Raw genomic sequence first — 25,999 nt, forward strand, 5'->3', positions numbered from 1 at the left:
AACTGAACCTCAATAAAGCTTCTCAAGGCAGGAAGTGAAAATTTAATTATAGTAATTGTGCTATGTATGAGAAAATATAATAATTATTCTTTATCCATTTATAACAATCTATTAATAAAAGTGCATTTTCTAACATGCCTTATAAAAAATTTATGAACGTTCAAATTACCAATTTTAGGAACCAGTTTTACACCTTTGTATGTAAATAGGCTTATTGTCAATCATAATTTTCCAGGCTACTCTGTACTTTATTTTTACAAAATATGTTTAGCAAAAAATAAATTTATAATGGCATATTCTATACATAGTACATGCTCAAAAACCAAGATTGTATTTACAGCTATGAATGTCATAAAAAATAAGGAATAAAATAATAAAGTATACAGCTAATTAAGATAAACAATTTTTGTTCTGTTCCTGTTTTCATTCACTGTATTCTTATTTTTTCTTCCATTTTCTTCCAACTTTTAATCTACTGAATTTTTAAATATTTTAGGTATTTCATAAATTGTAATATTTTTAGAACAAAAAGAGTGAATGAATATAAATAAAAAGTCAATAAGTAATTTAAAGAAAAACAAAACACTGTGTTCTTGACATAAATTATAGTAAAATTAGCTTAATTATAATTTTTTAAAAACACCAAAATATAAAATATATTATTAGGGACATGAGAGAAAAATAATGACAAAACACTGAAATGCCTTATACTTTATAAGGTTTTCACGTCCTAGAAGAATTTTAGGAAGCTGATGTATGAGTTTTAAATATGCTTTTTTGTTTATTGTGTACTTATTACATGATTTTTAAATTTCCCAATTCTTTTCTGCATCTTCACAATCTGATTCTACTATCATTAGCAATCAAATGTTATCAATACTAGATGATGTATATAAGGACAATAAAACATAATAACATAATTCATGTAACTAAAAGTAATGTTCTGATTCCTAAGAAATTTCCTTTTGAGGTGATATCATATCATGTCTGACAAGTAAGTTAAGAGGCAGTGAAGAAATGAATCAACCAGTATAACTGTTGCTGGAATAACTTGGCAAATTAGTGACAAATGGGATTTAAAAATACTCCCCATAGGAGAGTCAAATTTCTTGTAGGTCACGATAAATTGTCTTTCAACAAGTAAGTTAATCAGGTTTTCAGAACTGAACTATGAGTGAATAAATCAATATCATTAATCTCCTTCCTTTAATTTCTATACAGCACTTTACTGACACTTCATTTTTGATATGTTTTTATTTACGTGTCCTATCTCATCCATAAGTATTATATTTTATTCAACTATACAGATACATGTTTTTTTTGCTCACTCACTAACACCAGACTTTATTTGAAAGTGGATTTTAAAAAATACATTGGATTCAACATATCAAAATGAAATATTCTCTCTGGTTTATGTTGAATATATGCTTGGATTTTCCTAACTGCTATGCCTACTCAAAGTCATGAACAGAAAAGAAATTAAGATAAGAATCATTAGAAGTTAATGTTTTGTTACAACTGAGATTATAAATCACTAGAATTATAAATTTGGAGAAGGAAATGGCAACCCACTCCAGTATTCTTGCCTGGAGAATCCCAGGGACGGGGGAGCCTGGTGGGCTGCCGTCTATGGGGTCGCACAGAGTCGGACACGACTGAAGCGACTTAGCAGCAGCAGTAGCAGCAGAATTATAAATTAACCTACATTCTTAACCAGGAAACATTATATGGCAAAACCTCACATATAATCATCCTGTTAATTCTTGTTGAAACTATGGAATTATTGATTCCATATAATTCCAAGTATTATTGGAAGCATTCCTTCTCAATGAGGCAATTTTAGAACTTTAACAATGGGAGAGCATTACTCAATTACATGCTTTTCAAATTTTACCTCTGAATAAATCAATGGAATTTACAAGGCTATCATTGACAACCTCAAAAATTCTATTTTAGTTTAGAAATTTCCTCAGCAAGATATTTGGTTAACTGTGGAGAACAAAATTACCAACAACAATGCTGTTAAATGAACAGACCAATATAAATTATACAGCCTAGATCACATCCAATGAAATGAATTCAGACTTCCTTTGGTGAGGCAATTGGTTCAGTCAACCTGCTTCTTTTCTCCTTTGTACTGTTTGTATTTAGTGTTTGTGGTTTAAATCAAGGAATTGATTTTCCCCCAAATCTTATTCAAGGTCAAATTAAACAGATGTGATAGAAGTTGAAGTTTGTTACTCAGAGGATAGATAAGATCAATAACATTGATTTTACCATTGCACAGTAATCTGTTTTATTAAGAGAAGTTTAAAACAAGGTTTCTATTTGCATTTTTGTTTCAAATGTCTAGTACTGAAAAGCAGTCGCTGAATTTAACCTAGCATATTCAGGCATAAGGGTAGTAATATTTTCTTTTGAATTCACAGCATTTGCTTTATTTTTTAGAACTTTAAGGGCAAAGGAAACTCATTTGATTTAACAAATCTATACTTGTATCCAGGTCAGTGAATAAAGGCGGCAAGGGTAAAGCACATTTTTAATGGATTATTGTGGTGCTCTGACATGGGGCTTCAGGATATCCTTTCTATTGAATGATTTAATGACATTAATCCACCAGGTTTTACCACACATAGGCTTGTGTGTATATACATCCACTGCTGAGGAAAAAACTCTGTAGTCTGTATAAGGGAGGAAAATATAACAGTAACATCTAAAAGGTAAATGAAACTGCAAAATAGGAACAGAGTGAGCTTACCCACAGAAGCTCAGAACAATAACCCTCCAATCTGAACCATGACAAATTGGTCAGGTGATAACCCCCTGTAGCAAATATTTCTGCCTTTTGCTTGTCCCAGCAAGTCCCACAATCTCCCAGCACTTGGGACTTCCGCTTCTGCTGTTACTGCTATTGACTTTTAATATAGTGCACATTAATATCCTTTGTTACATTCATCAAAAATTTAGCGTCATTTTTACTGAAATATTGGTTTGGGGCTATCTATGAAGCATATGGAATAGTTTCTCAATTTATTCAAATCTTTTGGCATATATTTTCTAACTACATACTTGTTTGCTAGAGAACCCGGAGTTGACATATTGTATGTGCCTTGTGAGAAACAAACAAACAAAAAACATATCAGCATAACTGGGCTAATCATTTGTTGGAGAAAATTAATAAATCAGTTATAAAAATATATGCAAAGAGGAAGAAAACTCTATCATTTGCGATTTAGACAGCATCCATCTTTTAAAGTTCATATCACCTTAGCCATGTGAAACATGAAAAGTAAAACCCATCAGCTTTGCATGTTTCTTAATTTCTAACTAAATGATGGGGCAAAATATTGCTAAAGTCCAGAACCCTGGCCATTAGAAAAAAACAAGTCATCATGAGATTCTTATTTATCCCCTGGAGTTTGTCATATATCAGTTACATTATTATCATTTCTCTGAAACACTAAGAAGTATCTCGAATTTTCCAAGAGAAAACAATCTCTAAGATTTATTGAGTGGCTTACAGTACTTTTTGTTTTCATTAAATTTCTGCTAATATTTTTGAAAATTGAGGCCAGAATCTGTTAAGTAGTATGTTTAAGACCACACATGAAACCTAAGTACTCGACCAAGTTTTCAGAAATTATGAGGCCATTTTTATACCAGTGCAAAACTGATGGGTTTACTTTTCATGTTTCACATGGCTAAGGTGATATGAACTTTAAAAGATGGATGCTGTCTAAATCGCAAATGATAGAGTTTTCTTCCTCTTTGAGTATATTTTTATAACTGATTTATTAATTTTCTCCAAGAAATGATTAGCCCAGTTTATGCTGATATGTTTTTTTTTTTCTTAAATGTCTCACAAGGCACATACAATATGCCAGCTCTTGGGTTCTCTAGCAAACTGTTTGCCATGTTATCACACTACTTGTTAACTATAGTGAGACACTGGTGCTTTTTCTGCTTATTCTAACCCTCATCCTCTCCTAAGGCTCTCTTTGGGAGTCAATGGTTTATTCATTTAACCATTAAAAGATGTAGCAAGTTTGGCCTCAGTATTTTTGATACAGTACCTTCTACGAGAAATGAAAGGCAGATCATAGAAGGCTATTGCCCAGTTAAACCAGGTGGGCAGCCTCCACAGCCTACAGGTACACAGGAGGTCATGGATGACCTCCATTGCTAGGACTTCAGGTACCGTCACTACTGATCAGCCAGGCCTAGAGTGAGCACTCCTTTCACTACCTCACTAGCTCAGTAAAAGCAGAAAGTGCTACTATAACACTGAAAGTAGGTACCACATGGAGAGATTTCTACAGAATGTACGGATCCCAGGTACAAGCTGTCATAACTTTATCAGTGGCTGCCTTCAAAAGAGAGAAGTCTTACTCTTGGGGTCAGGTATGATGAGCATCAAACATTCCATTTCATGAAGCAAGTGAAGCCTGGGCCCATCCCTACATGGTTGGCCACAGGAGTTAACTATCGTTGTTTTCAAATCCTTACTTTTTGGGTCCCACTTGGCCAACATTGACCCGCACACAGATGACTTTTCTTGTCTGCATGCCAGCGGAGCAAGAGGCCTCCCCGTTCCAAGTTGTAGTTGTGTTGAAGGACGAAACTGAAGTGTCCTCGATACACTGGCCCCAGGGACCAGTTTGCCAGTGGTACACAGTACAGGGATGCTCGTTACAGCTGCGTACCTCTTGCAAAGCACTGCTGTTTGGGCACTGAACTCCACCTACAAAAACAGACAGTATTAGCAGATTAGACATGGTGCCAACAGAAACCTTATCATTCTCTGTTCCTTGGAATTGACAGTAAGAATGATACCAGCCACTTACTAGCACATGTGGCCACCACACTGCTGGTGGGATGGGAAGGGAGGTGGGAGGCCATTCATTCAAATCGCATGAATGGCACTGTCTGGCTTAAAACTTAAACTTTGTGGTATATTTGATATTTGGTTTTGGGGACTCAGGAGGACCTCAAAGACAGGTCATTATTCTCTAGAGAAGAAGAAAATGAGGAACAAATGAAGCCTATGTAATTCCTAACCAGAGGAAACATGGACACTGAGAATCTATAGATGGGGAAAACCCAGTATGTTCACAAACGCTATCCATCAAATTGAAAGTCTTAATTATAGGTTTCAAAGTGCTGCTTATTTCAGTGAATTAGGATTTAGGGTGATTTAAAATCAATAGATGCTTTCTGACCCTCCACGGCATCACTGAAGAATACATCATACATATATTAATGATAACACACCGTATTTCTTCAAATCTAAAATGTGTGAATGACTGTGAGATAGACCATCATTTTATGTGTCCCAGAGAGAGTAAAATGGCTGCAAATTAAACTACAGTACTTTTTTATCAACTCTAATTTTTACTGTATGCTCACTCAAATAGCTTTGTATGACTTATTTAAATACTTTTTAAAAAATGTACCACTTTTACATACATTAAAAGGGAAGGTATTCCTAAAACTTCTTTACATTGAGAATCCAAATCTTTCAAGTAGCTTATTAGTTGACACTCATCAAAGTTTGTGTTCTCCTTAAATATATGATCTCTGTGGCATCACATGCATTGGTTATCCAGGACTTCTTAGAGTGTTCCCTATTGTCTCCAGGGTTTTTTTCCAGGACACTGGTACTCATTTCTAAGTTCTAATGTGGCTCCATTTTTAATTGTACCAGAAGATGTTTGTCAAGGAAAGGTTTAAGCTAGCAACCAAGGGAGGGTTTATTTTCCCTCCTCAAATGGCCCTTAGCTGTTTTATTTTTTCTTTGTTTTTTTGGTAGAAATACAATGGGGTTGCTATTGCTCTCAGGAATAACAATGAAATTCCCAAGTACTAGCAATGACAACTATATTATAACTGCTGTTTGGCCACAGTGATTTTAAAATGAACCTAATATAAGATGCAGTAATTACAGAGATGCAAAAGGGTAAAACACATATGTTCTTTAATCAATAGAATGTGATGTAGAGTTGTGAATATGGAACTCTTTTTTAACATGTTGGCCCCATTATAGGTACTTTATAGGTGGGATTTCATTTTATATCCATAGCTGCTGAACAAGTTAAAAATTATGAAGGGGATGAGTCCATACAGCTTAAATGATGCAGTCACAGGAACAGTTAGGAATTTATGGAGTCCAGTGTTTTTTTGTTTTTACCTAAATGCTATTTGTGCTGCATGCTGCAATTCATGGGGTTGCGAAGAATCGGACACGACTGAGCGACTGAATTGAACTGAAATGCTATTTGTAATGCGAGCTCTGAAAATAAAAAGCTTTATCCTGTTAAAAAGAGAGTATTAGGAGGAATTTATTGTTAACTTTATTGACAATTTGATCTAGTCACACTTATGTAGTCTCTGGATTTCATTTTAAGAATAGAAAATAACTGTTTGTTCACATGGAATGCTGGAACCTTGGGTGTTCATCACACATATTTGTGACAGTAAGTGGAGGAGTACTGAACGTAATAAGAGGTAGGTTTTAGATATTAGGAAAGCAAGTTTTAAAAAGTTTAAAAACGTTAAGAAAAGTGATTCAATAGCTAGTGACCCTAATGTGGTAGGAGACATGGATTTGATCCCTGGGTTGGGAAGATCTCCTGGAGAAGGGAACGGCAACCCACTCCAGTATTCTTGCCTGGAGTATCCCATGGACAGAGGAACCTGGCGGGCGACAGTCCACGGGGTCGCAGAGTCAGACACAACTGAGCAACTACCACTAATATGGAGGATGGCTCCTAAAGTTTGAGATCTGGGTAAAAGTAATAAGCAAAATCACACCCTGAGCTGATCTTCAGGTATCATTTCATTTGTGACTAAGGACATCCCTCTATTCAGTGTATAAATCAGTAGGCAATTTATGTGATAATTTAACTGCAATTTACAGTCACTTATGCAATGTTGAACATGGGATCAACATCAGAATAACCTGTATTAAACAGCATTTCATTACTGTCCCCAGCTTCATGAAGGTGAAAATATCTGTCACAGCTCATATCCTATCTTCCATCACACAGCTCAGCAACCCTGGGAGCAAGAAGTTTAGTATGTGAATAGGGACAACTCCTAAACCTACTAATTGGATTGGGGAGAAGTAAATGAGCACTCTTATTATCTACTTCCCTGAGGCTGTAGATTTATCCAACGGTATTTCTCAGTAAAACACGTGCTAACTGTAGAAAAATGTGTTCATTTTACATAACCATTTAAAACTCCATCTTCTTATTTAATAGTGAAATTACCCCTCCTCAATTGAATAGTGTGTTTTTACTTACCCCATTTTTACTTTGAATATACATATGCTATATAAGTTGTGATTTTAAAACTCTGAATCGTTTTTGACATTGGAATTGACTGGTTGGTTTTGAAAAAAATAATAAGAAAAGAGCTTCTACAACATCAGCATAATGCGTCCAGGAACTGCAAGATAACTGTTAAGTTTACAAACATAAAGACTATTTATTTTCTTGCCCCAATCCACATTAAAGCCACATCAGCATTTTCGGTGTGATGTCAAGATATTTGCACAGATAAGTCCCAGTGTGGTCTTAATTATAATAACGATGTGGCAATTTGGAAAGCATGGCTTGGATAATCAGTCACTGCAGCATTGTCATGTTGTTTGGGGAATACTTTTATGGTTGAAAAATTGATAGATATAATACTGAATTTATTTATTATTTACGGGAAGATTTAATTCCAGACATCTGGGAATATTCCCATTCCTGTAGTACTGAGATTATAAAATGTCACCCGTGACAAAATTAGTGATAAGTATATATATATTTTAAAAAATCCTCTTATACATAAAAATATATGCTTCATACTAATGTGACTATTTAGGCTTTGTATCATTTCCCCAAAAGGAAAGACTTTATAATACTTGGATGAAATTCTGTTATATAAATAAACTTTCATGTTCATACAAAAATGCCAACTATATTATGCAAAACTTCTCTCAGAAACTAAAAATGACTTTTCCTCCTTACCATCAAGCCCAAAAGACCTTGGTTAGGAGACATTTAACAGAGCTATGTTGTTTTTGAGTATGGCATTGAAGTCCTTACAATGTGGATGACAGGTTGGAAAAGAAAAAAAAAGAATCTTTTCAGGGACTTCCCTTGTGGTACAGTGGCTAAGACTCTGAGCTTCCAATGCAGGAGGCCCATGTTCGATCCCTGGTCAGGGAACTAGTCCCACATGCTGCAACTAAAGATCCTGCATACCACAACTAAGACCCTGGCACAGCCAAAGAAATAAATAAAATAAATAAGTGGTTTTTTAAACAAGAACCTTTTCAAAACATTAATTGAATACCTATGTACTGACTGCAATATGCAATGGTTACCTATGCTTCAAGGGATAGTCTAGAGGGGTTAGAAATAGAAATAATTCTTGCTACTCTCAAGGATCTTACAATGCAGTGGAGAGAAGTATAGGGGTGATAATATAAGCAAAGAATTAAGTACAATTCTAGGTGAATGCAATAATATAATGATAAAAATATGACAATTACGTTAAAAGAGGTATTTAGTATAATTGGGATTCAAAAGTTTAAAATTACATTAGTTTGGGGGACACTAAAAATGACTAAGGTTGTTGAGATGAGGCATTGAGATGACTTTTGCAGAAATAGGAGTTCGATAAACAGAGTTCCGGGAAGGGAGACAAGGAAGAGAAAATTTAATTTAAGCAGAAGAGAAACTAAATAAAAGCTGAGGCACTCAGGCAAGTATGACCCTGGGAATTAGCAATATTGATGCAGTCAACTGGAGTGCAGAGTTCACACAGGGGAGTAACTGATGATAAGGGTAAAAAAGTGGACAGGCTCAGGGTAAGAAGAGGCTGTTACAGTGTACTGTGAATTACAATTTTAAGACACTTGTAACTTCGCCTGCTATTGCAGCCCTAATATCTTTGACGGCAGGTAAAAGGTGGGTGAAAGGCAATGGCATGATTTCAGGGAATTTAACTGGAAGTGCGTTACTCACAGAGAACCTCAAGAGACACTGAGGCAGCCACCACCCTCTCCATTTTTTTCCCTTTGTAGTAAGGGACAAAAGACATCACACAGTAGAATCTGTATAAGTCCTGTAGGACTGTAGGAACCGACTGAAGTGGTGGTCATGTAGGAACAGACTGAAGCAGAACTGCTCTTTCAAAGTCAGTAGCAGGAAGATGGGGAAGTGGCAGTATTTACTTAGAAGTCAAAGTTATGTGAGTCTGTACACATAAAATAGATCCTGATCTCTTCAAATTCCTTCTGTAGGAAATAGAAGTACTTCCTGGTTCTCAGAACTAAAATCATTTCACTGTAAAAATGAAACAAGGTAAAACAGAAATATTTATCCCCTCAATATTTTATACTGCAAAGTAAAACTTCTGAGGACTACTAATTATTTGAGGAAAAACTGGCATAATTTTATTTCAATTTGCATCTATTTTCTGCAAGTACAAAGAAGGTGTAAAGACACACTAACAGTTGGCTGAAGTTATAATATCAGGTCACTCTGAACTCTGCAAAAATAAATATTCTCTTATATCTTGCTTTTTAAAGATAATTGACTATAATGAGAACTAACAGAAGTTGTTGTTATACTTGGTGGAAAACACTCTGAAAATCATTTTTCCTTTTAAACCAAGTTTGTTAAGAACCTGCAACATGAGTTAAAAAATGGAGAAGGTCATAAATATAACATCAATTTTTAATTTTTTAAAAAATTCAATATACTACTATTTATATCAAAAGTATGTCAAACTTAAGTGTTAAAGGATTGAATTCTTTTAGAATTCCTGAAATAATTCTAAAGTAGCTCTTGGGACCCATCCTGTATTTTTACATGATACAAAGATTTTTCCATCAAAGTGTCAAACAAATCTAAAAGCAAATTATTAATCTTATTTAACCAAAAGTCAAGGCTTTTGAAGTAGGATACATACACGTAGTTTTATTTTCAAGTTGAAAAGAAATATTTTTATATTAACTATCTTCAGTTATGCCATTTGTGATTTGGTTTCCAAATGACAATATTTCAGTAAGAGGTATTTTATGACATTTTTTTGTACTGCCAATACACAAAATAATAGGTTACATAATGTTACTCAAAGTTTATATGAAAAGCAATTGTATTCAAATTGTTTTTATTCTATTATTTTTTATGTTTAACTTTGAACTAACCTCAAAACTATAGGAGTATTTAAAATGTTACCAATAATTTTTTCCCCTCAATTATATGAAAGAAGTTATTGAAATGATGCCCCATTACCCGAAATACTTCAGTATGTATTTCCTGCAATCAAGGGCATTTTCCTATACATAAGCATATTCAATATTCAAGATTAGGCAACTAATGCTGATGTATTATTTCCATCCAATCCTCAGACCCATTTAAACTTGCCAATTATCTCAAAACGTATTTTATAGTAAAAGGACCTGATTCAGAATCAACTGTTACATTTAGAGGTTATGTCTGGCTGCTGCTGCTGCTGCTGCTAAGTCGCTTCAGTTGTGTCCGACCCTGTGCGACCCCATAGACGGCAGCCCACCAGGCTCCCCCATCCCTGGGATTCTCCAGGAAAGAAGAACACTGGAGTGGGTTGCCATTTCTTTCTCCAATGCACGAAAGTGAAAAGTGAAAGTGAAGCCATGCGGCTCAGTCGTGTCTGACTCTTAGGGACCCCATGGATTGCAGCCTACCGGGCTCCTCCATCCATGGGATTTTCCAGGAAAGAGTACTGGAGTGGGTTGCCATTGCCTTCTCCAATGTCCGGCTAGTTTCCTTCAATCTTTCTCAATCTTTCCTTAATTTTCATAACTTAGCAGACACTTTTGAAGATTAGGGGCCAGTTATTTTGTAGAATATCTTCCAGATAGGGTTTGCCAGATGTTCCCGCATGATCAGATTCTCCAGTATGCATCTTTGACAGGGACAGTACAGACATGACATCATGCTCTCATTGTACCACACCAAGAACACATCCTTTGTATTTGCCCCATTACTGATGATATAAACTTTGATTACTGGATTAACATAGTGTCTGTCAAACTTCTTCATTAGAAGGATACTTAAGACTGTAAATATTGAGAGAGTCATTTCCCAGGCAGGTTGATAAGAAGTCTAGGGGTCCCCACGGAGAGAGGGGTCTGGAATTCTCAAGGAGGAAAAAAAGACAAACTTTTTTTTCCTCTGCATTCCTTAGTCTTAGTCAAATACACAACTCAGTTTAAACTCTGTACTAGGGATTATACAACAACTATGTATCCAGCTGGAAGACAGTTTCTCCTTCCTGAAAACCTTCTGACTAATCCTGATATCTTAGAATGTATATTATGGGAGTGGGTTTGGAGGATCTTTCTATTGTCAAAGGCTAATCCTGTTATCCTAAAGTGTAACTTATGGGAGTGGGTCTGGTGAGGTCTTTACAATCTCCAGACATTCTTTTGATTCAGTGTAATAATTAATTAAGAAATATATAATTCCATTGCTAACACTAGCAAGGGGGTACTCTTTCTGCCCCCTTCTGATGCCTATGTCAAAAGCTTTCTCTATCCCTTTTATACTTTAATAAACTCTATCACACAAAAGCTCTGAGCGATCAAGCCTCGTCTCTGGCCCCAGATTGAATTCTTCTCCTCCGGAGGCCAAGAATCCCGGCCGTCTTTTCGTGGTCCAGCAACAATCTTTCATCTTGGGGGTTCGTCCGGGATTCTTCAGGACAAGGTAAGGATGCTTGGAGCTCGAGTTCTTTGTTCTCCTAGCAAACATGTTTTCTGCTGTACCTTACTAACTCTATGGTGTGCTTGTGTGAATAAATGACACGCCCTGCACGAAGCAGTAAAGAGCCCTGCTCTGCGGTTCTGTGGTGACCTCATACGGCTCATGGCAGAAACCTGTCGGGAGTTTACACCCACCTGCCAATGCCAAGAGGCACCTAATGTCTCCTTCGGGGACCGACCAAAAATGGGCAAAGCATGTGGACCGAACTTTCCTTTCTCGGTCAAACTTTTCGGTCTCTTTGACCATTTCATAACTCCTTGAAAATCAGAAGTACTAACCTATCTGTGGGGTCATAGACTTTCAAGAGACTTGTGATCTATGCTGTTACTGTGTACTGTTACTTAGGTCCCAAACTTGGGGTTGGTAGTCAGGAAGCACCTAGCCTCACTAGGAATCAAAAGTTCGGAAGCTAGATGGAACTCTAGCTCCAAGAGCATCTCTGAGGTTAAAGGTTACTCAGATTGGAACTGCAATGGGTTTTTTTCTCCTTTGGTAACACTGGCTCTTAATGGACCAGAGGAGGCTCTTATACTGGTGTGGTGACGCTTGGAAGGAACATCTCAGTTTTATGTTCATATCGGTCTTATTGTGGTCAGGAATATACTCCGGGTTGTGCATAGGCCCTCAGGTGACGAATGTCTCCCCCAGCGGTTTTAGCCTGGGAGGCATTCCGGAAGGTTACTCTGATTGCACCCCGGGTGGCATCAGAGGCAAGCAAGGTTTTAACGGTGAGGAACTGGATGTCAGTCAGGGATGCCATCAGGTTTACCCCTAGTGCATCCCCACCCCGTCTTGGTGGTAGAACCAAGAGGGACGAGTACGGCGCCTGCGTCGGTAAGGAGCAGACTAAGTCCGACCAGGAAAGAAAAGCTTTGGTGTAAAGTCTGTCTACGGGAGCTAACAATTCCAGCCTCACTCCTTTGAACTGTATCCTGAAAAACTGGGATAGATTTGATCCCCAGGGCTTAAAGAAGACACACCTGGTCTTCCTATGTGATAATGCATGGCCGCGGTACCCAATGGAGGACAGCGAATGGTGGCCAGTTGGCGGGTCTCTTAAGTATAATACTGTTTTACAATTAGACCGGTTCTGTAGAAAACAAGGGAAATGGGTAGAAGTAGCATATGTGTTGCCCTTTTTCTCTCTGCGAAATATGCCAGACTTGTGTCCTAAGGGTATAAATTTGGGTGTGACTCCTTCAGCTCCCTCCTGTCCTCCTACTTTGCCCCCGTACCCGGGGCTCCCAACTGAACAAACTGAAAGCCAGAGAACCCCCCAAGAAGGGTTGCCTTGGTCTCAGTGGAAACCCAAACTGAGATTCAAACTGCCCATGTAGAGGTCCAAACAACTCCTGTCTCAGTATGACCTCAGACTACTCTGGTTTCAGTAGAAATTCAAACCATCGAAGTAAGAAATGAGATGGGAGACAAGAGACAAGAAGATAAAGAAAAGCAGGTTTCTCCAACCTATCCCTAGGATCATATGCGCAGAGCAGCCAGAGAGGCTGAGGAACAGCCGCACAAGCTGTTGCCTCTTCATGAAGCACCCACCGGAAGAAATAATAAGTCTATGAGAGTTAGTAAGCCTTTTTCTTATCAAGAAACACAAAAAATTAAAGAAGATCTGGGAGACTATTTAGAGGACCCAGAAAAATATATTAGAGCTTTTAAAGGTGTTACTCTGCTTTATGACCTTACTTGGAAGGATGTGATGTGTATCTTGGGACAAACGCTGACTCATAGAGTCGAGTTTTGGGGAAAGCGGTTGCTTACGGAGATGAATGGCTTGGTAATGAATTAGTAGGGAAGAGGGAGGACGAGATAGCCACCCTCCCCACTGGGAATCAGGTGGTCCCAACTATAGCACCAGACTGGGACTACAACACAGCTAAAGGAAGGTGGGATCAGAGTCACTTTGTCAGATGCATTCTTGAAGGACTCAGGCAGGTGCATGCTAAGCCTTTAAACTATGACAAACTGGCAAACATAGAACAGGAGGAGAAGGAAGCTCCTGGTAAATTCCTAGACAGACTGAGAGAAGCCCTTCGCAGATTCACGGAGATTGGTCCCGAAAGTGAGGAGGGAAAAGTGATCTTAAAAGATAGATTTCTCACTCAGTCGGCTCCAGATATCTGCTGTAAGCTATTAAAACGGGTGTAAGGACATAACCAGTCTTTAGATAATCTGTTACAACTGGCTCAGAGAGTCTATTATGGTAGGGAATATGAGGAAAAGAAAGAAAGGCAGAAAAAGACAAAGGAACAGGCAGAAGCCTTCACAATGGCTGTAAGAACTGTTCTTAAACAGCCTGAGAAAAATGCCTAGAGGGACCCAGGTAAAAAGGGATAGGCTTGCTATTACTGTGGAAAGGAGGGGCACCTCAAGTGAGATTGCCCTCAGGCATCTAAGCCGCCCCCGGCTCCATGTCCGCTCTGCAAAAGACCACATTGGAAGAGAGACTGCCCCCAGAGACGTAGGTTTCAGGGGTCGGACTCTCAAGACAATCAGGACTGAAGGTGCCCAGGGGTCCCCACACAAGCTCCCGTCCTAATTACACCTGAGGAACCCCGGGTATTAATAACTGTGGGAGGCCAATCCAACGATTTCCTTTTAGATACTGAGGCAACTTACTCCGTGCTTACTGAAGCCCCTGGCCCACTTTCTTCTTGATCCGCTTCCGTAATGGGACTGTCTGGACGAGCCAAAAGGTATTACTTCTGTGTTTCTGTCAGTTGTGACTGGGATTCGGTGCTATTTTCACACGAGTTTCTGATCGTGCCAGAATCGCCCTCACCCCTTTTGGGGAGGGATATACTGAGGAAGGCCCAAGCCTCTGTTTTCACGAATATGGAGCCCTTCCTTTCTCTCCCTTTAACTGAACAAAATGTAAATCCTATAGTATGGGCTGACGGAAAATCTGTGGGTCAGGCACAAAATGCTATTTCTGTAGTTGTTAAGCTCAAAGACCCACACTTATTTCCACATAAAAAACAGTATCCACTGAAACCTGAGGTTAAGGAAGGGTTAAAACCCATCACTGAGAATGGAAAGGAGCAGGGACTATTAATTCCTTGTAACAGTCCATGCAACACTCCTATTTTGGGTATAACGAAATCAAATGGTAAATGGAGACTAGTTCAAGATTTATGAATAATAAATGAGGCTGTAGTTCCTTTACACCCCATGGTGCCTAATCCTTATACTCTATTGTCTGAAATTCCTGAAGGAGCCAAATATTTCTCAGTAATTGATTTGAAAGATGCCTTCTATTCAGTGCCTTTGGCGGAGGAAAGTCAATTTCTATTTGCCTTTGAAGACCCTATGCAGCCAGCTTCTCAGTTCACCTGGACAGTTTTGCCCCAGGGATTTCGTGACAGTCCTCACTTATTTGGACAAAGTTTGTCACGGGATCTACAAAACTTTAATAGTTCTGAAGTGGTGGTGTTACAATATGTAGATGATATTTTGCTCTGTGCTGAGTCAGAGGAAGCTTGTTCACAAGCCTCAGAAGATTTCTTAAACTTTCTGGCAGGCTGCGGTTACAAGGCATCAAGAAAAAAGGCTCAGCTTTGTCAACAATCTGTTAGATATCTGGGCCTAATTATATCAGAAGGGACTAGGGCCATAGGCCCCAAGAGAATTAAACCTATACTAAATCATCCCCTACCTATGACTTTAAGACAACTGAGAGGATTTTTGGGAATCACAGGCTACTGTTGCATTTGGATTCCAGGTTATGGGGAACTTGCCCGGCCTTTATATAAACTTACAGCTGAAACTCAACAGGCTCAAACTGACAAACTGGTTTGGTCTCCAGATACTCAAAAGGCTTTTAAGGTTCTTCAGACTGCTCTCCTGTAAGCTCCCATTTTGAGCTTGCCCACAGGGTCAGAATTTAATTTGTTTGTCACTGAAAGAAAAGGTATGGCCTTGGGAGTTTTGACACAACCCTGAGGGCCTCACCAGCAACAACCTTTCAATATAATGCTCTTCATCAGACTTTCCATTAATTTATTTATATCAAGTATGGATTCATGGTTTCCTATCTTATTTAATGTATATAAATAGCTATTATTATTAATTTGCATTCACATTGCTCCTGTATGTGGCCAGTGGGAGACTCTTCAAGCTAGCTTCCTTTTTTTAATTTCACTTTTATTTTATATTGGAGTAGAGTTGGTTTACAATGTTGTGTTAGCTTCAGGTATAAAGCAAAGTGATTCAGTTATATATATATATATATATAAATATATGTGTGTGTGTGTGTGTATCCACTTTTTTTCCAGATTCTTTTCACATATAGGTTGTTACAGAATATTGAGTAGAGTTCTCTATGCTATATGGTAGGTCCTTATTAGTTATCTATTTTATATATACAATAGTGTGACCTTTTGACATATTTTCCTATTCTTTTCTTTCTGGCACAAGATCCTCCAGGCACATCTTGTACTTTTGCTATCCCAGCCCTAGAATTAGCTATTTCTCCAAGAAGCCCTGGCTCCTTTCATTGGAGGATGGTATTAGACATCAAGATCTCAGTGCTGAATGTACTTACTGCTAATAGGGTCCCACTGCTCTGATGTCATTTCAGTGAACAGAGCTAACACATGTATGTCTATAATATGAATATATATCATACTTATATTTGAAGTTTATGTATTTCTATATCTAGGACTTCTCTGATAGCTCTATTGGTAAAGAATTCGCCTGCAATGTAGGAGACCCTGGTTCAATTTCTGGGTTGGGAAGATCCCCTGGAGAAGGCTACCCACTCCAGCAATTTTGGGTTTCCCTGGTGGCTCAGATGGTAAAGAATCCGCCTGCAAGGTGGGAGACCTGGGTTTGATCCCTGGGTTGGGAAGATCTCCTGGAGAAGGGAAAGGCTACCCATTTCACTATTCTGGCCTAGAGAATCCCATGGGCTGTATAGTCGATGGGGTTGCAAAGAGTTGGACACGACTGAGTGACTACACTTTCATTTTCATGTCTAGATTTACAAATTGAACACCATGAATTCACACTGATAACTTCAAATTCCAGTATAATGCAACAAGGTTTACTCTAGTTTTCTTTCTTAACTATTCAAAACTCCCTTCTTTAGCAATAAGAAACCCAACTATTATGTTAATAGATGTACCTATTTGGTCAACCAACTCCCCTCACCAATCTCCCACTGCCATCTTCACTGCCCTACCCATGGTCATCTTCATCACTTTGCTCATAATTGGACACCCTGCATTCAACCATTCCACCTTATTGAAACCCTCCTCAACCCTGCTTGGCTCCGACCCACCCCACTGGGCTGGTTTCCTCAATGCTGAGAATCCCTCTTCATCCCGCTTGTGCCCTGGCATCCTGTGTTGGGTCGCTGCTTTTACTCTCTTGTGCAATCCATGTGTCCCTCCCTTTAGACTTCTCAGTGTCCCTGACACTTCATGTCAGGCCACCCTTTTCTCACTGGGGATGCCCATCTCACTCAAGCTGGGCTCCGACAACCCACCCTGGATCACTACAGGCCCCCCCTCCTGCCCACCTGCTGGCACAGATGCTCAACTGTTTGGCTCCACTTAATAACTTTGCAGATAAAACTGTTCATGAAGGGAGCTAAAGAGCCTAGAAAGGACAGGAAGGAAAGGGAAAAGAAAGTAGAGCATCAGGTAAAGGAAGGTGCTATTCTATTATTTTACCATTCTTTTAACAGGAATAAGAAAATAATGAGTCATAACATTTTAACGATGGAGAGTGTGTCTGGTTCATTGGGGTCATATGGAATACTCCTCTATCTCACACACTTATATATACACACATGGATATTGATACATACAGACATGAGGTAGATACACAGACACATATACAAAAAAAGGCTGATAAACCAGGGGTAAGATCAGTAGCCAGCACTCCTTTCTTTCCAGCATACAGTAGCAATGTATTTCTCCTGCCCCTGCTGAAATTAGGTTCAAATTCAAGTCATGATTATGTGACCTGCTTTGATAATGCGGCTTCCCTGCTGGCTCAAATGGTAAAGCATCTGCCTGCAGTGCAGGAGACCTGGGTTTGATCCCTGGGTTGGGAAGATCTCCTGGAGAAGGAAATGGGCAACCCACTCCAGTACTCTTGCCTGGAAAATTCCATGGACTGAGGACTGTAGGTAGGCTACAGTCCATGGGGTTGCAAAGAGTTGGACACGACTGAGCAACTTCACTTTCTTTTCACTTTTCACTTTTGATAATGAAATGTCAATTGAAATGATATAAATCACTCTGGATGAAAGAATTTAATTGCTGACTTTCTTAAAACAGAGTCCCCAGCTATCTTCTTCCTCTGGCATGAAGATTGTGAGGTAGGCTTTCATACGGAGGTGCAATGCTGAGACATTTCATGGAGGACAGACTGTCCAGGCGAGTTACTTGTCACTGTAGCAAAATTCCCAAAATAATTGTTCTATTAAGTTACTGAATTTATGAGCTTACTGCAGTACAATTTTGACTTCATTAATACAGAGGCTATATAATCTTCAGTATAATGTATAATGGTGACATTTTTACTGAGATAAAAGTACAAATGAATAGGTTACAGTATTTATTTTGTAAATCCAGATAAATGCTTTGCACATGGACTTTTCCTGTAAGTTATTTCACCAGAAAATCATTTAATTTCATGTCTAAACAATCAATACATAATTTTATTAATGTGATCTTTACCCTTAAGTTTATCACAGTAATATTCTGATCCACAGATAATTTAGAAAATCAGGCTTCCCAGGTAGCGCTAGTGGTAAAGAACCCATCTGCTAATGATGGAGACATTTGATCCTTGGGTTGGGAAGATCTCTTGGAGGCAGGTATGGCAACCCACTCCAGTATTCTTGCCTAGAGAAACCCATGGGCAGAGGAGCCTGGTGGGCGACGGTCCACAGTGTCGCAGAGTCAGAAACAACTGAAGCGACTTAGATACATGCACACATGACACATACAAAATATTAATTCTTGGGGAATAATAGAAAAAATTGCTTTTGTGCAGAATTATAAAAAGGTTATCTAATTGGCAGGGAAATGTATTTTAAAACTTGCTGCAAATTAGTTTCTAAATCATTTAAAAGATAGCTTCAGAATTAGAAAAGACTTATTTTGAAGGAAAGAAAACGTGTTTCAGTGTCAAGCAAATAACAGGTGTTAAATTGTCTTTGAAAGACAAATTCTTCATTAAATATTTCACATAATGATACCAGTTTCTGTAGGTGTTATTAACAGAGACAAATAACAGCAGATTCCCCATTGACTGAATCTCCTCTACAGTTTCCACTTAAAACAATGTTTTGAGTTCACGGGCTTCCCTTATGGCTCAACTGGTAAAGAATCTGTCTGCAATGTGGGAGACCTGGGTTGGATCCCTGGGTTGGGGAGATCCCCTGGAGAAGAGAAATGTACTCCAGTATTCCGGTCTGGAAAATTTCATGGACTGTATAGTCCACAGGGTCTCAAAGAGTTGGACACGACTGAGCGACTTTCACCTCACATTTATGATTAACTATTTACACATTTATAATTCTCCAGCCTGTGTTTCTTATGATGCAGCTGTTAGCCTTCATTAAAAATTATCCAAGTCCCATCCTTTCAAACTAAGCAGATGATACAAACCAAAGAGCAACCATAAATTCCTGCATTTAAAGCATTTCATGACCTTTCAGTGTGAAGCATCATGTCTACGGAAATAACGATCTGGTGAGTTCTGCAAGCATAGCAAAATCTCAGCCATGTGACTCATGGGGCGAAAAGTCACTCATTACTAGTCACACAGCAAGTGTCTGCAGAGTATAATGGATTTATAGGAAGCAGGGTGACCACAGATCTAATTTTAATGAAGCCCAAGACATAATTCGAGCTGATAGAGTGTGAAGTCTGAATATAATCTATACAAGGTTAGAGTTATTGTTTGACAACATAAGGAATATAATTTTTTCTTGGAAAGGTTCTATTTTTTCTATTAGGTTCCACAGATACATTCTTATTTTGGAAGCAAAAAATTACATTTATATTGAGGTGACAAGAAAAAAGTGTTTGGACACTTAAAAAATTCTAAATTTTCTCATAGGTTGACTTTTTTAAATACATTAAATTTTCTCCTATGCCTTAAGGCCAACATAGTTATATTTTTGCACATACAAAGATAGCAAATTTGATTAAAAAAGAACACTAGCAGATTTCTATTGCTAAAATGTTTCATAAACAGAAAAATGAAATAAGCAATGTGATAACTCTTCTAAAATTAATTAACTGAGGGTATACATAAAGAAACATGTGCTTACTATAAATAGAAATCATTAACTAGTGTTAAATGTGAATGAGAATATTCATTCAGCCTGATAATATTTAAATAACACATGCCTATATTCTTGAGACAGAACATGCGACACGTGACAGAACTTGACTTATTTCTGTGTTTTCCTTACTCCTGTGTTATTTTCCAGAATGACAAGATTAAGTATGACATTATATCACCCAGTCACACAGAGGCCAAATTAGCATTCAGCTACAAACTTGAGAGACAATTACCAAGAGCCTTGTATTTCTTGACAATGGAACTTGCATGGTATGAATATATGAAAAACTTGTGCTTTATTCACCCAATAGCATGAAGTGATTTAGGAGCAACATATTTTAAAAGTGAACACAATCTACATATGAGACTCAGAGCCTATGTTCAGAAAACTGAATGGTAGAAAATCCATGTCATTTTCAGTCAAGCAATAGTCATGGTGGTGACTATTTTAAATAAAGTTTAGTATTTATGAGAAGGTAGAATAGGATTTCACTGGGAAAAACTGACTGCTGAAATAGAGAGAAAACAATGAAACCTGACATTTGGAACTTAAGGAGTCATTTTCAGATTTCTCCACAAGTTTAACACTTTGAAGTAGAAAGAACCTGAGTTATTAGGAGGGAGGAAAGGAAAAGTGAATTCACTTTTCAAAGTCTTTTCTCTTTTACTAAAGATCTATGTTCAAGGTTAATATTAAGGAACAGGAGCAAGCTGCCGAATATGTCAACAGGTATGAAATCTCCTTGGTTTGCTGGGTTTCAGGAAGCTGATTTTTGTGGAACTACCACTGTATCCGGGCTGTACACACAAACACACCAGCTTCTGGAAGAGATCTGAGTCCCTTCTGAAGCTGGAAACCTTACCTTCCTCTCCTGCATAGGCCAGGATGGACCGCGCTCGTATCTGTTTTCCTTCTGTGGTTTTTCCTGAGCAGGTGTGGGAGCACGAGGACCACGTTGACCACATGCTGAGCACACAGTCCTTGGGACAGGGCACATCGCAGGCAACAGGGATGGGGAAGATGGCATCTCTGCACAGCTGTCTGTCAACTTCTTCTCCTGGGAAAGACATCATCACCAACAGTCCATCATTTTAAAATAATGTAAAATGAGCAACTGAAACCAGATGGGCACCAGAATAAATTAGCTTACTTTCCTTTTGTTCTCTCTTAAAAGCCAAAAAAAATAAGGAGTCACTGTCTACTACAGCCAGATGTTAAAAGAATACCAGGAATGAATAAATAGATAGATCCCCAAATGAGGCTTTTTTTATTATCAGTGCTTAGATGTGTAGATCAAACACATTGCTTCAACTATTTTATGCTGTAATACCTGCCCAGGAAATGATGTTTATAGATATTAATCTCTGCAATAAATAACATCAGTGAAATATGTCTACCCCCTTTATTTAATTGTTGGAGATGAGCCATCATTCACAAATAATGATTCTATCCATAGCATGTACCATTTGTTTTCATGAAGCCAACTCATAGTCGCTATTTGTAAACTCTGGTGTCTCCTGGGAATTTATTTTTGTGCAACTGGCAATCTTTTTCTTTCATTTAAAAATGACTTTGTTAGCTGGAAATAGGAAGCATAAGTAGTAGGACAGTATTATAAAACCACTGGCTATAGCGATCCCATTTTGAAAGGGGGAAAAAAAACAAGGTACGCAAATAGCAGAAGTAAGATGTTGTCACTCCAGTGCTTAAAACTCTTCAGTAGTTTCCTTTTGCTCTTAAGATAAAGGCTATATTTCTCAAAAGTTTATGAGACTTCAAACCACGTGGCTCTTGCTTCCTTTTCTAGCTTCATCTCACTTCACTCTTCCTGTTACCACAAAGCCCTAGAGTCTGGTGTTAACACTTATTTGGTGTTATTTGAGTGAATGAAGTGAGATATACAAAAGGCCAATGAGAAAGAAAATATTGTTGCTGTTAATAAATGCCAAAGAAATCTAGAATAATTATAAATAAATGATCAAAATACAATATGAAAAAAGTCTGAACTCTTTTGCATAGCTGGTAAGTGTAGGAGCTAATGAGGTCATTCAAACAGAGTAAAACAATATACAAACAAGCAAAATTAATCTCCTATTTTTCCACAGACTATATCCATAATTCTGGACGAGTGTATCAGAAATGTGTGCTTTAAGGCATTATGCATTCAGATGAGAAAAGGTGACTAATCTTGCCTTTGTTCATTGTTATAAGCAGACAACTCAGCTTTGTCACTGATAGAGGGTTAGGAGGATCATTTTAATGGACAGTCATTTATTCATGTATTTGAAAAGCAAGACAAAAAATCAAAAGTCAATTGGAAATGCTCTAATATATTAAGTAGCTACTAGTTTATAGGGCTTTAAATCATCAGGCAAAATCAAAAGTCAATTATAATGCACTTACATGTTAACAATTACTACTTGCAAGGCTTTAAATTATTACTCACTCACTAGTAAGACTCACTAAAATGGAGCTGAGTCATCATTGCATCATTCATTCTCCTTTAGTTACTCTGACCTGTGAGATCTCTTTTGTGTTTGGCTTATATCCCAATAAATGACATGACTGATTATATGATAGAGTACAAAAATCATTATAATATAAGGCATGTAATATTTTATAATTTAAATAACAATGATGACTCTTGTGGTTACTAGACTTTTATTGTTAGTGCAAAGAGTGACTTGCATATGTTTTATTTGCTTTGTTGCTATCTTTTATTGTTTCACCTACTTTCATCCACTTTTGTTTCCAATAGTCTGTAAAATGTAAGGCAAGTTTGGGGCTACAGTTTTGTTTTCTATAATAGTTACCTAATCACTTCTACTCAGAAAAATTTAATTATTTCTGTAGCATTTGAGGAGAAACTGCTACCTGTGTGTTATTACACTAATATGGATGACATAAGTAATACATTTCTGTTGCATATAGCATAAATCTGAGTTCCCTTGTGGCTCAAGCAGTAAAGAATTTGCCTACCATTCAGGAGACCCAGGTTTGATCTCTGGGTTGGGAAAATCCCCTGGAGAAGGAAATGGCAACCCACTCCAGTATTCTTGCCTGGGAAATCCCATGGACAGAGGAGCCTGGTGGGCTACAGACTATGGGGTCACAAAGAATTGGACACAACTGAGTAACTAACACTTTGACTTCACTTTCTTTCATAGTATAACCTAAGAGATATACAATTTTAACCTTTTTTGCATGTTTTTTTTTTCCAACTTGTGTCCCACATCTTATGTTAGCTCTTTTTCACTCATCATTTTTGGTTTAGTTACGTATTAATATATTTTCCTATAGTTACATTCCTTCTAGAGTCTCCTTAACCCTCTTTGGGGCTCTAAAGACCCACTTTGGATCCGACCTCCAAGATTTCAACATGTGGTTTACTCCTCCCTTGCCCCCTGAGCTTTGGCACAAGCGACCTTGCCTGTTTGCCCCCTAATGGCTCCTGATTGCCTATCTCGTTCTTGCATCCAAATACCAGTCTTATGTCCTAGCCACAGTGCCTTTTCTCCCTTTTCTCCTACAGACCAATCTCATTGTTGCCTCATTGTTGCTCTTCACTTTTCATGAATCTTTCAGATCTTCACACAATAAACTGCTTCTCACCATGCAGGTTTCACTTCAGTTGTCTCCTTGTGAGGGGAGCCTTGAAAGTGAAAGTCGCTCAGTAGCGTCCGACTCTTTGCGACCCCGTGGAATACAGTCCATGGAATTCTCCAGGCCAGAATACTGGAGTGGGTAGCCTTTCCCTTCTCCAGGGGATCTTCCCAACCCAGGGATTGAACCAGGGTCTCCTGCATTGCAGGAGGATTCTTTACCAACTGAGCTATCAGGGACTGACCAGATACAATTTCATAGTAGCTTCATTTTATTTTCATTTTAGTGGGTCTTACTCACTAGTGAGCAAGTCTAATAATTTAAAGCCTCATTTTCTAGTTTCACTAGAAACTATTGTAATGAATTGTTTACATGTCTAGTATTTGACCCTGCTACTAGAGTATGAGCTTGATAAGGGCATGACTCTTACTTGCCTTCCTCATTATTTTATACTTAGAACCCAAAGAGCACCATGCACCTAGTAGACATGAAATAATCTTCTGCTACATAAACAGATAAATTAATTAACCTGAAGTTACTGTTCTAGGGAACAGAAGGTTGGACTAGACAAATATGGGTTTAAGTACAGTATTTCTTCAATGGCTATGTACTTCACTGCTTAACTGTGCTAAGGTGTATTCAGCGGACAGCCGGTGGCATATGCACAATCTGGAGTTTGCTAGAAATGCAGTCTCTAAGCTCCCACCCATAAACCGTGATTTGCATTTTAAAATGATACCTGGGCGATCTGTATGCAGGTAAAATTTGAAAAGGATTGCTTTAAGATTTTTCTGCCCTTATTCTCTTGTGGTTTGATTAGAACCAAATTGCCTTGTGAAAGAGAAGCATATGAGACAAATTCATCTGGATTTCATACCTAACATCATTCATTTCTCTGTGGGACACCCCTTTAAGCCTCTCTTTATACCTGGGTGAAAACAGTCATTCAATGAATAGTTACTGATTGCCCATCCTTGGTCAGGCACTGTGCCATGAATATTATACACATCATCCCAGCTAATTGTGACAACAATCTTTTTTTTTTTTTTAGGTATAATTGACATATAACACTACATTAATTTTAGGTATATACAGTCACCACAATAAGTCCAATTAACATTTCCGTATGATCACATATACATAAACATTATTTTAAGGAGATAAGAGCTGTTTTGCATGACACTATCAGAGAAAATATAGCAGCAAATCAAACATAAACATATAAAATATCAGGTTAATTTATAATCTTCCCATAGAGAGAAATGGAAATTGCACTTTTCCATATCAACCCTCCTATTATTAGGACACTTTCAACTACCATATGTCTCCATTATAGAACCATTTGAGACTCTGATTATCTGAATGTGCATCCCCATAAATCCAGGCAGGCATCTGATTATCATTACGGTGAATAACATAGTTCTACAACTCATTCAGGCACAGAACACAAACTGTTTCTTTCTTTTTTTTTCTTTAATCTTTCTGAAGTTGAAGTGGAGTGCTACTCGCTCAGTCGTGTCCACTCTTTGCAACCCCATGGACTGTAGCCCGCCAGGCTCCTGTGTCCACAGGATTCTCCAGGCAAGAATACTGGAGTGGGTTGCCATTCCCCTCTCCAGGGGATCTTCCCAACCCAGGGATCAAACCTGGGTCTCCGGCATTGCAGGCAGATTCTTTTGTCTGAGCCACCAGGGAAGTCTTTTCTGAGGTTAATTTCTTGTTATGCTGAATGTGATGCCAACATTTAGAATCCTCTTCATGCTTGCCTTTCTGTATTAAATATACTATATTTTTTGGCATTTCCAACATAAAAAATTTGGAAGGACTGCTTTGCTTTTGGATAACATATTCACCCCCTCAGTCCACATCAAGCTCTAGACATTTTAACCAAATCTTAAAAATATACATATTTTACATGAAATATATAACACAGAAATAAATGAATGAATCACTGTCCACATATTACAATTTAGTCTTGCTCTGATGCCTTAACTAAAGCATATTTTATTCAACCTTGTTTGTGAAACCCAATAACAAGAAGTTGAGAAATAAGATGAAAATGCCTGGGTTTATTTTTATGAACTCAAAAACATATTTAAATATTTAAGTTGGTGACTCCCATTTAACATTTTTCTTCACAAATATAATCTTAAGAATATTTTTAATAATTTGCCATTTCAATTAATTTAAACCTGTATTTTGCATCTTTGAAGTAACTCCCAAATGTCCCCTTGTTTAATCTATTTTCATAGATACCATCAAACTCTAA

General features: G+C 37.9%; 1 protein-coding gene across 3 annotated transcripts in view; it reads right to left on the bottom strand.

Annotated features, from left to right (window-relative positions):
• THSD7A (thrombospondin type 1 domain containing 7A) overlaps positions 1 to 25,999 on the bottom strand; it is a 461,702-nt gene that overhangs the window by 92,935 nt on the left and 342,768 nt on the right. For all 3 annotated transcript variants that reach the window (XM_081535379.1, XM_081535377.1, XM_081535378.1), the window contains exons 7-8: positions 20,990 to 21,184; positions 4,507 to 4,741 (exon numbers count right to left, since the gene is read on the bottom strand). In XM_081535379.1, coding sequence (XP_081391505.1) covers positions 4,507 to 4,741; positions 20,990 to 21,184 — 430 coding nt within the window. The remainder of the gene's footprint in view (positions 1 to 4,506; positions 4,742 to 20,989; positions 21,185 to 25,999) is intronic.

This window comes from Giraffa tippelskirchi, chromosome 10 (genome assembly GCF_054371585.1).
Source record: "Giraffa tippelskirchi isolate mGirTip1 chromosome 10, T2T-mGirTip1v1.2.pri, whole genome shotgun sequence".
NCBI lineage: Eukaryota > Metazoa > Chordata > Mammalia > Artiodactyla > Giraffidae > Giraffa > Giraffa tippelskirchi.